General features: G+C 51.5%; 2 protein-coding genes across 2 annotated transcripts; one reads left to right on the top strand and one right to left on the bottom strand.

Annotated features, from left to right (window-relative positions):
* Window positions 1–946: 946 nt before the first annotated feature.
* On the bottom strand, window positions 947–3,381 carry STE7 (MAP kinase kinase (MEK); the record flags this gene model as incomplete). The annotated part of the gene is made up of 5 exons (XM_024472002.1): window positions 2,443–3,381; window positions 2,218–2,375; window positions 1,636–2,167; window positions 1,184–1,563; window positions 947–1,103 (listed from the first exon to the last, which is right to left on the bottom strand). The coding sequence occupies exons 1-5, from the start codon at window positions 2,722–2,724 to the stop codon at window positions 947–949; spliced, it is 1,509 nt and encodes a 502-aa protein (XP_024320498.1). The 5' UTR covers window positions 2,725–3,381.
* Window positions 3,382–3,683: 302 nt separating this feature from the next.
* SPT6_1 (Nucleosome remodeling protein) lies at window positions 3,684–8,747 on the top strand. The gene is made up of 4 exons (XM_024472003.1): window positions 3,684–4,115; window positions 4,176–4,352; window positions 4,403–8,060; window positions 8,117–8,747. The coding sequence occupies exons 1-4, from the start codon at window positions 3,939–3,941 to the stop codon at window positions 8,365–8,367; spliced, it is 4,263 nt and encodes a 1,420-aa protein (XP_024320499.1). The 5' UTR covers window positions 3,684–3,938; the 3' UTR covers window positions 8,368–8,747.
* The last annotated feature ends 4,007 nt before the right edge of the window (window positions 8,748–12,754 follow it).

Here is a 12,754-nt window from a genome sequence, read left to right on the forward strand (position 1 = left end):
AGAGGGAAGGGGTGACGGGGCCAATGGGGGGGTGGGTGGAGTGGAGGTGAACGGTGGACATGGACACTGACATGGACACTAGATAGTGGACATGGACACTGACATGGACACTAGATAGTGGACATGGACACTGACATGGACACTGACATGGACACTAGATAGTGGACATGGACACTGACATGGACACTGACATGGACACTGGACGGTAGACATGGACACTGACATGGACACTACACTGGACATAGACCCTAGACACTGGACATGAACACTAAATAGACCCTAGACACTGGACTTGGACACTAGACATAGACCCTAGACACTGGACATGACATGACACAGCACATGGACACAGCACATCGTGACACCCAGCAAAGACCAGACCAGCACATCGTGGTACGCTAAAGTGGCCCCTGGAGGGAGATCGTGGAGCTATGAATGCTAGGGAATGCTAGATTGATTTCGTAGTGGCTGGTGTGCTCTTGTTGATGGTTGAGGGGTCAACGGCGGGGTGCTGGCCGGGTGATGGGGGGCCGGATTGCCATGTACGGGGGGCGAACAACAGGACGGATGGGGATGGAGAGGGGACGGTTTTTATCATACCGATTAGACCGAGACCTAACCTTTGTTTAACCGAATAAAAATGATTCGTCTTGTTGATATGGTGGTGTGGGTGGCCATCTATCTTGCTCCAAAACAAAAGAAAAAAATCGGCTGAATATTTCGAAAAAAAAGCATAGAAAAATTTATCATAGACGCCCAGAATGTGTGTGCAGTCACCTCATATCTCATCCCTCCATCATTTCCATATCCCATCCTCCCCCTTCACTTCATCCCTTTCATCATTCATCCCTTCATCATTCATCCCTTCCCCCCTTCATCCCTTCATCGCTTCCCCCCTTCATCCCTTCATCGCTTCATCGCTTCCCCCCTTCATCCCTTCATCGCTTCATCGCTTCCCTCCTCCCCCCCTTCCCCCTTCCCCCCTTCCCCCCTTAATACCCACCCCCCCCATCCACCCCAAAATACCTCCCCCCCCACCCCCTCCCCTCTCCTCCTTCCTCGGCACCGGCGGCGCCGGCAACGGCCCCCCCGGCGGCCCATTCCTAATCGGCAGCACATGACTATTCCCCCCCCCAAACCCCCCTGCTCCACCTCCGGACTCAACACCTTCCTCATCACAAACCCCTGTCCCTGCTGCTGCGGCACGCTTGGCGTCCTCGCACTCGGCACCGGCGGCGGAGCCTTAGTAGGTGAGCGAATCCCATTAATCGTATTCACCACCATTTCCCTCGGGCTAATCGCCGCCATACGCGGATCGGTGGTTATTGGGATATCACCAGTTGCGGATCTGGGCGTGAGGATGGAAGACGAGGTGGAGGTCGAGGTGGTGGTGGGAGGAGGGGTGGCGGAAGGCGTGTCGGAGGAACGGAGGAGTTCCTGTGTTGCGGGCGAGAGTTGCGGGGCGAGGTGGGAGCGGCGGTTGTGTCTTTCCATGAGGGAGACGGCCCAGTCGCGGAGGTCGACGGGGGTGCGTTTTGCGGCTTGGACGAAGGGTTCGCGTTCCTTGGGTGGGTGTTAGTTTGGGGCGGTAAGGGGGAAGGCAGGGGGCGAGGGGGGGAGAGGTGGTGGACATACGTAGAGTTCTTGAGGCGTAGGACGCTCTTCAGGTCGCTTGGACATGCACTTCTGGATCATATCCTCCAGAATCTGCGGGAACGCCTCGCTCTTCGGCAGCCGTGGCGCAGGCTCATGCACGATCTGCTGGAGGAGGTCGAGGATACCCGCCGGCGCGGCATCGCCATCCGACAGGTGCTCGCTAGCATCGAACGGGAACTTCCCAATAGCAAGCTCCATGATCGACAGCCCGAAACTCCACACGTCTGACTTGACGGTGTACTTCTCGCCCTGGATGCGCTCGGGCGCCATGTAGGTCGATGTCCCGACGAAGGTGTCGGCGACGGAGTTGACCAGCTCGCCGGAGACGCCGAAGTCGCACAGCTTGATGAAGCCGCGCGAGTTGACGAGGATGTTGGAGGGCTTGATGTCGCGGTGCATGATGTGGTGCTTGATGTAGAGGTAGGTTAGGCCGCCGAGGGTGGCCTCGGCGATCTTGCCGAGAACGTCGACGCGGATTGGGCCGAAGTCGCGGGAGATGCGGTCGAGGGAGCTGGAGGGAGCGGTCAGTAGTTGAGAGTGGGAGGGAAGGGGTGGGCTCACCCAACGTCCATGTATTCCATGCACATGATGACATCGTTGCTCTCGCTCAGGAAGGCGCCGTAGAAATTCACAATGTAGTCCGAGTTGCACTCGTGCATGATATGCAGCTCCCGCACGATCCGGCGACGAATCTCCTTCTTCGCCTCCACATGTATGACCTATTCAAAAAAATCAGCACCTCCGCACAACACACTCTCCATACCACCCAGACCACCCAGCACTCACCTTCCTCGCCATCACCGTCCCCGTCGCGATATGTCGGACCTTACTAACGGTCCCCCCATTCCCGCTGCCAAGCTCCTTCAGCACCTCGAGATCCTCCCGCTTCAAATCAAGCTTGTACTCGATCCCGATCTCGAGCTGCGCCGTGCGGCCGCTGGCGGCGTCGTCGAGGGCAGCGTGGTCGTCATTCGAGGGCGCCGGGGCGCGGGGGGCCGGTGCGTTGAGCGCGAGGCCCTTCACGTTCTTGCGCTTCATCGTGCGCACGCCGAAGACTTCGGCCGACATCGTTGCGGGTGGGGTGGGGTGGATACGCCGATGCGGTAGTGTGTGTTTTAGTTGGAGGGAGCAGGCTCTCTGCAACGGCCGTGGCCTTGGGGTTGGGTTTGTAGATTAGTTTTCTGCTGGTGAGAGGGGGGGAGTTGGGTTCGTGTGCGGGTGGCGATGCGGGATTTGTTCGCCGTGAGTGCGAGGTGAAGGTGCAGAGGTGCGAGGAGGCCGGATCTAGACACGGAATGCAGGAGGTAGGTTGCACAAAGGGGGGGGACGGGTTCAGGAAGGGGTCGGTGGCCGTTGCACTGTATCGATTTGCGTTGGTGTTAGTCGCAGCCGCCAGTTGATTTTGGCGATTCGCAGATTGGGCGGATGGGCGCTTAAGAGATGCAAGTGTAGCGAGCAAGAGCGGAGTCGAAAGAGCTTGAAAGACGAACGTATGGGGGGATTGTGGTATATGGTATAAGTTGTACAAGTCTAGTAGAGCCAAGCCGAGTAGACTAGAATTCAAATAATTCAAATAGAGGGGTTCGAGGGAATAGGGGACCCCGTTCCTGTTAATTTCTGTAGGAAATATTGAATTATTGGGAACTGTACTGTCCGTTCAGCAGCCATTCACCTTTGAGAGACCAGGATTGACAGAATTCCAGGAATATTAAATGTTTAATAGTTTGCTAGTATTGGTAGTTTCATAGATGATATAATATTCTCCTTCTTACTGTAACTTACATCCAGTGAATTTATTTACACTGTAAGTTATGGGTTTGAGGCACAACTAAAACTACTATCACCTGCGGCCTTATAAATAAGGCATACTATAATATTTCTACCACCACCCTTTAAGTTGAATTCGTATAACGTGACTTATAATGTAACTATAACGTGACTTATAACGTGACTTATAATGTGACTATAACGTGACTTAATGTGACTATAACGTGACATATAACGTGACTTATAACGTGACATATAACGTGACTTATAACGTGACAGGTCCCTCTGCCTACCCCTACCAACTTCAGAACGTCGCGACTTTTTGAGCGTGTTCAATGAACAAGTGAGCTTCTAATATCCCACTTCACGCTCAACCTCTTCTTTCTCTTTCATTTCCCCCCTTCTACACCTTCACTTCTGTCGCGGTGGAAGATACAAGGTTACGCTACTTGCACCCGCCATCCGAACCCAACACCGGGCTACTCGCCCCATCCACAACAGCCTCGTTGCCCAGCATGAGTATGCGCGACCTCATCTCGGGCGAGGCCGAGCTTGCCTCCGACGAGGAAGATGACCAGTCCTTCGACGAAGAGACTGGCGAGGGCCGCCCACGGAAGGAACAGGCGAGGCCTGACATGGACGACTCCAGCGAGGAGGAAGAGGACGATGATGACGCCGAGGCCGCACGCGCTGTATGTTCCGCCCAGAGCGCGTGGCGCAGTGGCAATGACAGAGGCTAACCGCTCTTCCAGGTCCGCGAAGGTTTCATCATCGATGATGAGGAGGACGAGGAGCCCGAGGCACGAGAACGGCGACGGGGAAAGCGCCGTCGTGCTGAGCGCGAGAAGGAGGAGGTCGCCCTGGACGAAGAGGATCTCGATCTGATTGGGGAGGCGAACCCAGAGTGGCAGGCCAAGACGACAACTGATGTACATATATCGCCTCACTGCTACGATTGCTGTGCTAATTACCACTCTAGCATAAATACAAGCGTCTCAAGCGTGGTCATAGGGACGAAGACGAGCGCGATAGGGAACGAGGGCTCGATGAAATCTTCTCCGAAGACGAAGCCGCCGATGTCGATGAAGCTCCTCGACACCCTCTCCGCGCGGACCACCGAAATGTCGACGAGTTTGCCGATTTCATCGAGGAGGACGAACTCGAGGATGAAGACCAGAAGCTCCGATACCAGGAGGAGATGGAGGTTGCTAGGCCGCGCGACCGTACATACGTCGGGGCGGGAACAGAGGCTTCAGGTCTTGACAAGGACACCCTGGAGGATATGGAGGCTATCTTTGGCAATGGCGAGGAATACGATTGGGCCCTCGATATGGAACAGGAGGATGAGATCCGCGAGGTCGGTGACCAGCAGCTCGAGCTGAAGGACGTCTTTGAGCCGTCCCAGCTCGCTGAGAGGCTCTTGACGGATGAAGACAACGAGATTCGCTGGGCCGATGAGCCGGAGCGCTTCCAGCTCCAGCGGAAGGCATATAGGCATGTCCAGATCACCGACGATCAGTTCAAGGAGGAAGCGAAGTGGATCACCAACCTGATCTGGCCAAAGAAGCGCCCGAATTTGCCGCCGGGAGGCGATCTCCAGGGTCCATTCCAGAAGGCTATTGGCAAGGTGCTGGAGTTCTTCGTTGTCGACGAGGTGGAGGTGCCATATGTGTTCCAACATCGCAAGGACTATTTGATCCACGCAAAAAGAACGAGACTTGCCCCCGACCCATCGAATCCCGACCAGCCAGAGTATGGCGTAACCGCTCAGAAGCTGCTCAACCAGGATGACCTCTGGAGAATCCTCGAGCTCGACCTGAAGTTCAGGGCGTTCGTCGATAAGCGGAATATCTTGGAGAAGGCATACGATAACCTCAAATCAGCATCCGACGTCAAGGACGAGATGTTCGAGGAGATGATACCCGTTGCGGCTACCATGGAAGAGCTGCAGGATCTGCAGGAATACCTCCATTTCACCTACTCTGGACAGCTCAAGGACCTTGCTGTCATTGATGGAAATGCAAAGGAACCCCACCAGCGACGACCAGGCTCCAGGTCCTCAATCTTTGAGCGCGTCCGCAACGGTCAGGCCTACAACCTCGTGCGCGCCTATGGTATTAGCGCCGAGGACATCGCGAAGAACGCTCTCCGCGAAGGCCGGAAACAGTACACTGAGGACCCCGCAGTTCGTCCCATCGAGCTGGCAGATACGCTGACGAGCGACGATGATTTCAGAACGGGGGAGCAGGTCCTGCTCGCTGCTCGCCAGATGTTCAGCGAGGAGATGGTCATGAACCCGAGGATGCGCAAGCACTTCCGCATGAGCTATTTCCAGATGGGCACAGTCAGCTGCCAACGCACCGAGAAGGGATTACGGCGCATCGACGACCAGAACCAATACTACGAGCTCAAGTATCTCCGGAACATGACGATCCCCGACATTGCCAGGCAACCCGAGGTTTTCCTCAAGATGCTGAAGGCAGAAGAGGAGGGCCTTCTGGAGGTCAGGATCACGATGCAGCAGGAGCGCGATTTCAGGAGGCAGCTTCTCCAGGAGTTCACCTCCGACAACTACAGTGAGGTGGCTGATGCATGGAACGATGAGCGCCTGAAGGTCCTTGACCTGGCGTTCCGCCGTCTCGACAGGATCATGGTGAAGAGTGTCAAGGAAAACATGCGCAACGAATGCGAGTCCGAAGTCCTCAAAGCGTGCCGCGACGAATACTCAAAGAAGCTGGATCAGGCGCCATACAAGCCTAAGGGAATGGTTCTTGGCACCACCCCTCGCGTTTTGGCGCTCTCCAGCGGAAGCGGCGATGCGGCGCGCGGTCCGGTTTACTGGGCCTGGGTCGAAGACGACGGACGTGTCTTGGAGAATGGACAGTTTGAGAACCTGTCTCGCGATGACCGGTCGCGCGACGAGTTCGCGGAGCTGGTGCAGCGCCGGAAGCCCGATGTTATCGGCGTGGGTGGTTTCTCGATCGAGACCAACAAGATGATCAAAGACATCAGGGATTTGGTCGCGGAGCGAGACCTCAGGGGGCCAGACTTTGATGTGCGCGATACTAATGAGACGCACAACGAGCAGCTTGAGGTGGTGGTTGTTAATGACGAAGTTGCACGTCTGTATCGTGATAGTCCGAGGGCTCTCGGCGACTACCCGGGGCTCTCGTCTGTCACTCGGTACTGTGTGGCCTTGGCGAAATATCTTCAGAACCCTATGAAGGAGTATGCGGCCCTCGGCAACGATATCGTATCATTGATATTCCACCGATGCCAGCACCTGGTACCAGAGGAGACGCTGCGCAAGCAGCTGGATACTGCCATGGTTGACATGGTGAATCTGTGCGGTATCGATATCAACGAAGCCGTCACTGACCCGTACGTCGCCAACCTGTTGCCTTATGTTTGTGGACTCGGCCCTCGCAAGGCGACAAGTGTGATCAAGGCTATCAACATGAATGGCGGCATGGTCAATAGCCGTGACGAGCTCGTCGGAGACCCAGACAGCCAGAAACTGCCCGTCGTTGGCCCGCGCGTGTGGAACAACTGCGCTAGTTTCCTGAGCATCGAGTACGATCCTTCCATGTCTACGTCCGATTACCTAGATAACACGCGTGTGCACCCCGAGGACTACGAGCTGGGCAGGAAGATGGCTGCTGACGCGCTTGAGCTCGACGAGGAAGACGTCAAGGCTGAAGTCGACGAGAACGGCCCCGGAGCCGTCGTGCGGAAGCTGATCAAGGATGATGAGCAGGACAAGGTCAACGATCTCATTCTCGAGGAGTATGCGGAGCAGCTGGAGCAGAATTACAACCAGAAGAAGCGTGCTACCCTCGAGACCATCCGCGCTGAGCTCATCCAGCCTTACGAAGAGCTGCGCCGCAACTTCGCTATGTTGAGCGAAGATGATGTTTTCACGATGCTCACTGGCGAGACTAACGATTCGCTTTGCGAGGGCATGGTTGTCTCTATCAATGTCCGCGTTGTCAACGATGAGTTCCTCATCGTCAAGCTCGACTCGGGCTTGGAAGGTCGCGTGGAGGCATATGAAGCCACGGACAACAATGATGTGCCGTTGCCGAGACTCTTTTCTCAAGGGCAAGCTGCGCAAGCTAAATTACTATCGGTGGACAGGCGCGAGTTCTCGGCTAAGCTCTCGATGAGAGAGCAGGAGGTCAAGAGACCGTTCCGCCGTCGCTTGAACCACATGGATGACCAGTGGGACTCGAACCAGGAAGCGAGGGACAGGGAGGAGCTGAGGGAGAAGGACAAGGTTACTGGGCGTGCTCAGCGTGTCATCAAGCATCCTCTGTTCCGCCCATTCAATTCCACCCAAGCGGAGGAGTATCTCGGATCTCAGAGCTCCGGCGACGCCGTTATCAGAACGTCGTCCAAGGGTAATGATCACTTGACTGTGACATGGAAGGTGGCAGATGGTGTGTACCAGCACATTGACGTCCTCGAGCTGCTCAAGGAGAACGAGTTCACGGTTGGCAAGCAACTTCGTATCGGCGGCAAGTACACCTACAGCGATCTGGATGAACTGATCGTGGATCACGTCAAAGCCATGGCTCGCAAGGTGGACGAGATGATGCAGCACGAGAAGTACCAAAAGGGCAGCAAGGCCGACACAGGTATGTTACCCCCCCCTAATTCGTACCTCCTTATCGCATACTAACTGCGCCCTCAGAACGCTGGTTGACGACCTACACCGAGGCCAACCCCAAGCGCTCCGTATACGCCTTCTGCATCGACCCTAAGCACCCCGGCTACTTCCACCTGTGCTTCAAGGGCGGACAGAACGCCAAGCTCAACGCCTGGCCCGTCAAGGTCATCCCCAACGCCTTTGAGCTGCTCAAGAACCCGTACCCGGACATGCGCGCGCTGTGCAACGGCTTCAAGCTGCGCTTTGCCAGCGAGGCGAATAAGAGTCGCGGATGAGCGGTGGGAGGTTGTATTCGCTCCTGCGTTTTCCCGTTTTTTACTTTTATTGTTGCCGCCGTGGCATGGCGGCCAGGGCGGTTGGAACGGATTGGCTTGGTGGTGGGCGCATCGCGCGAGGAGTTCGGGGTATGTTTGGGGAGGTGACTTTATTTGGGTCCATCCGAGGGAGGGAGAGAAGGGAGGGCTAGCTGGACCACGCGCATCTACGGCTACGTTTTGCGCAATGTCGATCCTGTAGTTTTGTATTATAACAACATGATTTTTACAGCGGGGGTTGGTTAAGGGTTGGTGGGGGAGAGAAAAGCAAAAGAGAGAGGATAGTTTTAAGAAAATAGAAAGAATGTCCTGGTCCGAATCTATATAAATCCTTCATTCCGCTCGAGAGTCTCGTTCTAAAATCCAATCTCCCACCTCATGTCCTACTGTGTCAGCATGGCTACTGTGAACATGAACTGCGTTGAATTCTATAACCCCAATCCTGCATTGAAGGCCTCACTCTTGTGCCTTAAACAAGAGAGATGCATGGAAGACATTATGGATAGTCCAAGTAGGTGGTAATGCAAGCTCGAAAGCATTCTTGCCAATAGTCCTTGTGATCTTAAAAGGTCCAAGTCTTTTAGTATCAAGTTTGTCTGAAGGTCTAGTAGTTGTGATATGTCTTCTAGACAAAAAGACTTGATCACCAACTTTGAATTGTGGTGCAACCACCCCCCTGTTAAAGGCCTGAGCCTGCTCGTCTTGTGCACGCTGTATTTGAACCTTGAGATAGTCCTGGAGGCCCTTAAGGTAGATGATTCTTTCAGTAGCAGAAGGGTTTTTGAAATTTTCAGGACAATTCAGTTCTGCCACTTCAAACCTAGGGTGATAACCATAGTTTGCATAGAAAGGTGTCTCTTTTGTGGTGTTAGAGACTGTGTTGTTGTAAGCAAATTCTGCAAGATGGAGAAGATCTGCCCAGTTGTCTTGAGCATAGTTTGTATAAATTCTTAGATATTGTTCAAGTACAGAGTTGACTCTCTCTGTCTGGCCATCTGTTTGAGGGTGATAAGCTGTAGAGAAGCGTTGTTCCATGTTTAAGAGTTTAGAGAACTCCTTAAAAAAGTTTGAAGTGAAAACTGCTCCCCTATCTGAGATCCAGTGTCCAGGAATTCCATGATATTTAAAGACCACCTTGAGGAATAGCCACGCAAGTTCAGAAGCTGTGATAGTCTCATTGCAAGGCTCAAAGTGTGCCATTTTTGTGAGCCTTTCTACCACCACAAGGATAGAGTCATAAGGGGTAGCACCCCCTTTTGGGATAGAAGGAGGCAACTTGACTATAAAGTCAATGGATATGGAGTCCCATGGGCGTTCTGGTATAGGTAGAGGCTGCAAGAGGCCATAGGGCTTTTGCCGTGTAGGTTTGTTCAAGTTGCAAGTAGTGCAAGAAGATATATAGTCTTGAAGAGTAGTCCTTAGACTAGGCCAGTAGAACTTTCTTGTTAGAAGTTCATAAGTTTTTGCAAAGCCAAAGTGCCCTGCAGCTGGAGCATCATGGAACTGCTGTAGGAGGTGTAGCTGTAATCGTTTATCCCTTGGGACATAGATATAGTTCTTGAATAAGAGAAGTCCATGCTGATTTTTTGAGAAATTCTGTAGTCCAACTTTCTCAAGAGAGGAACCTTTCTTCTGGAGGTATTCCAAAGTTCTTTTCGCAAAGGGATTATGGTTGTAAGCATCTTTGAATGCTTTAAGAAGTGTTGCTGAGGGTGTATAGTCTTTAAAGGTCTCTGGTTCCTGAGAAGAGGTAATGGGGGCAACTTGGTCTTGAGGGGATAAGTTTCCCTCTAAGTCCTCTGTAGTGCGAGGGTTGCTTAAAGATGCTGCTATAAGCTTTGTAGAGTCTAGCAGGGCCTTTGTATTGCTTGTTTTAGCAGAATCTTGGTAGTCATGTCTTCTTGAGAGGAGATCTGCTCTTTGATTCTTGGCCCCTGAGACATGTTTTATAACAAAGTCAAAACCTCCTAGTTGTTCAGACCACCTTGCTTGTCGTCGATTGAGCTGTTTAGTGGTTGTAAAGGTCAAGAGATTTGAATGGTCACTGTAAATAGTGATAGGATAGTTTGCCCCTTCAAGGTAGCATCTCCAATGCTTTAGAGAACATACTATGGCAAGCAGTTCCTTGTCTGTAATGGGATAGTTTTGTTCGGCTGCTGATAGCTTTCTTGAGTAAAATGCCACAGGCTGTAGCTCTTCTTGTTTGTCTTTTGGAGCTTGGTATAAGATTCCAGAAATGGCAAAATCTGAGGCATCTGTCTCAAGAGTGGCAGGTTTCAAGGGGTTAAAGTGTAGTAACATTTTCCCTTCTTTGAATTCTCCTTTAAGAGCATCGAAAGCATCTTGCTGTGTCTTATCCCAGTGATACAAAGTGTCCTTGTGAAGTAATTGAGTAAGGGGTAAAGCCAAGGATGTATATCTTGGTATAAACCTCCTGTAATAGTTGGCAAACCCAAGGAAAGACTGAACCTCTTTAATGCTGGAAGGAATAGGCCACGTTTGTACTGCTTTTGTCTTTTCAGGATCCATCTGAATGCCTTCTGTTGAAATTCTATGTCCCAAGAAATCAACTTGAGACATATGGAAAAGACATTTCTCAAGTTTGCAAAAGAGTTGTGCTTGAGATAGCTTCTCTAAGACTTGTCTAACATGTAGAACATGCTCTTGAGTGTCTAAAGAGTATATAAGAATGTCGTCTAAGTAGACAACAACAAAGATATCCAAGTAAGGTCTTAGAATATCATTCATGAGAGCTTGGAAAGAAGCAGGTGCATTGGCAAGCCCAAAAGGCATTGGTATTCAAAATGACCATAGCGTGTTCTAAATGCTGTCTTCCACTCATCATCTTCCTTGATGCGTATCAGGTTATAAGCTCCCCTGAGATCTAACTTGGTAAAGATCTTTGCTGAAGAGAGCCTATCCATGAGCTCAGGGATAAGGGGTAAAGCATATCTGTTTTTAACAGTGACTGCATTAAGGCCCCTATAATCAACACAGAGACGCAAGGAGCCATCTTTCTTCTTGACAAAGAGAATAGGAGCTCCTGCTGGTGAGGAAGAAGGTCTGATAAAGCCAGAACTAAGGTTCTCATCTAGGTATTCTCTGAGAGTTTTCAGCTCTAATTCAGATAGAGAGTAGATAGGGCCGTAGGGAGGCATTGAGCCTTTTGCGAGTGGTATCTCATGGTCATAAGGCTGGTGCTTTGGCAGAATTGATGCCTTTGCCTTGTCAAAAAGATGTTGGTAGTCTTGGTATGCTAAAGGCAAAATGACCTCCTGAGATGATTTCTCCAAATCTGAAGTAGCTGCTATCTCCAGGACAGGTTGGAAAGGTTTCACCCATATCAGAGATGATATATCGTCCATAGTTTGGTCAAAATCCTTGATCTGGGACAAGTTTGAGTCTTGGACCTGAATAGGGGTAACTGAGGCTTGAAGGGTTTTTTCAGTATTGAGCTCAGGATTTGAGCTAAACCCAAGCGATAAATGCTTCCAATTGATAGTTGGATCATGCCTTTGAAGCCATGGAAGACCTAGGATAACTGGGTACTTCATTGGTATAACATCTAAAGAGATGGTGTCTGAAAATGTTGATTTTCCTAGGGGAATCTCAAGTTTGAGTACTGGGGTGTTGCAGGTAATGGAACCTGAACTGATAGGAGTTCCATCAATGACTCGGAGCAACTCTGGAGTGCGTTTGGGAATTGTAGGTAACTGGTGTGTCAAGATGAGGTCTTGAGATATAAAGTTGCCTGTTGCCCCTGAGTCTATCATAGCCCTTGTAGACAACACCTGTTGTTTGAAATGGAGTTGAATAGGGATTAACAGGTGTGTGAGACTCTGAGAAAGCACCATCGACACATCTTTGTTGTCTAGGGGAGAAGTTGTAGTCTCAGTTGAAGTTGTGCCTGGTGGGGATTTTTCAAGTTTTTTAGGAATAGCAGCTGTGACTGTGTCTGAGGCTGCTATATGTTTTGATTCAGCACTCCCCCGTGCTGAATAGCACTCCTGAATTCTGTGCCCCCCTTTGCCACAGTATAAACAAAGGTTGTTGACCATTCTGTGTTTTCTTTCTTGAGGAGTAAGTTTACCCCTTTTCAGTTTTTGAGGGCTTCTTGTAGGCTGAGGTGCTGGATTTGCTGTAGATCTCTTTATAGAGGCGTCTAAGTCCATAGGTTCAGGTGCTGAGTCCTTAGCAGTTGGTGTAGAGGTGTAATTGTTGAAATTTCTTGTTGGATGCCAGTCTTGGTTCTTCTCCTTTCTTCTTTCAAAAAGCCTATCATCAAGTCTGACAGCTTTCTCTATAAGCGTTTGAAGTGTTGTAGGGCGTTCTTCTTTGCTGAGTTCAT

The sequence above is a fragment of the Pseudogymnoascus destructans genome (genome assembly GCF_001641265.1).
Source record: "Pseudogymnoascus destructans isolate 20631-21 unplaced genomic scaffold scaffold_26, whole genome shotgun sequence".
NCBI classification, from domain to species: Eukaryota; Fungi; Ascomycota; class Leotiomycetes; order Thelebolales; family Thelebolaceae; genus Pseudogymnoascus; species Pseudogymnoascus destructans.

Bases quoted from the DNA above. Each gene is read 5' to 3' on its own strand.
- SPT6_1 (XM_024472003.1), top strand. From the start codon at position 3,939: ATGAGTATGCGCGACCTCATCTCGGGCGAGGCCGAGCTTGCCTCCGAC. The intron at 4,116-4,175 runs GTATGTTCCGCC...CCGCTCTTCCAG, and splicing joins ACGCCGAGGCCGCACGCGCT to GTCCGCGAAGGTTTCATCAT. The intron at 4,353-4,402 runs GTACATATATCG...TTACCACTCTAG, and splicing joins AGGCCAAGACGACAACTGAT to CATAAATACAAGCGTCTCAA.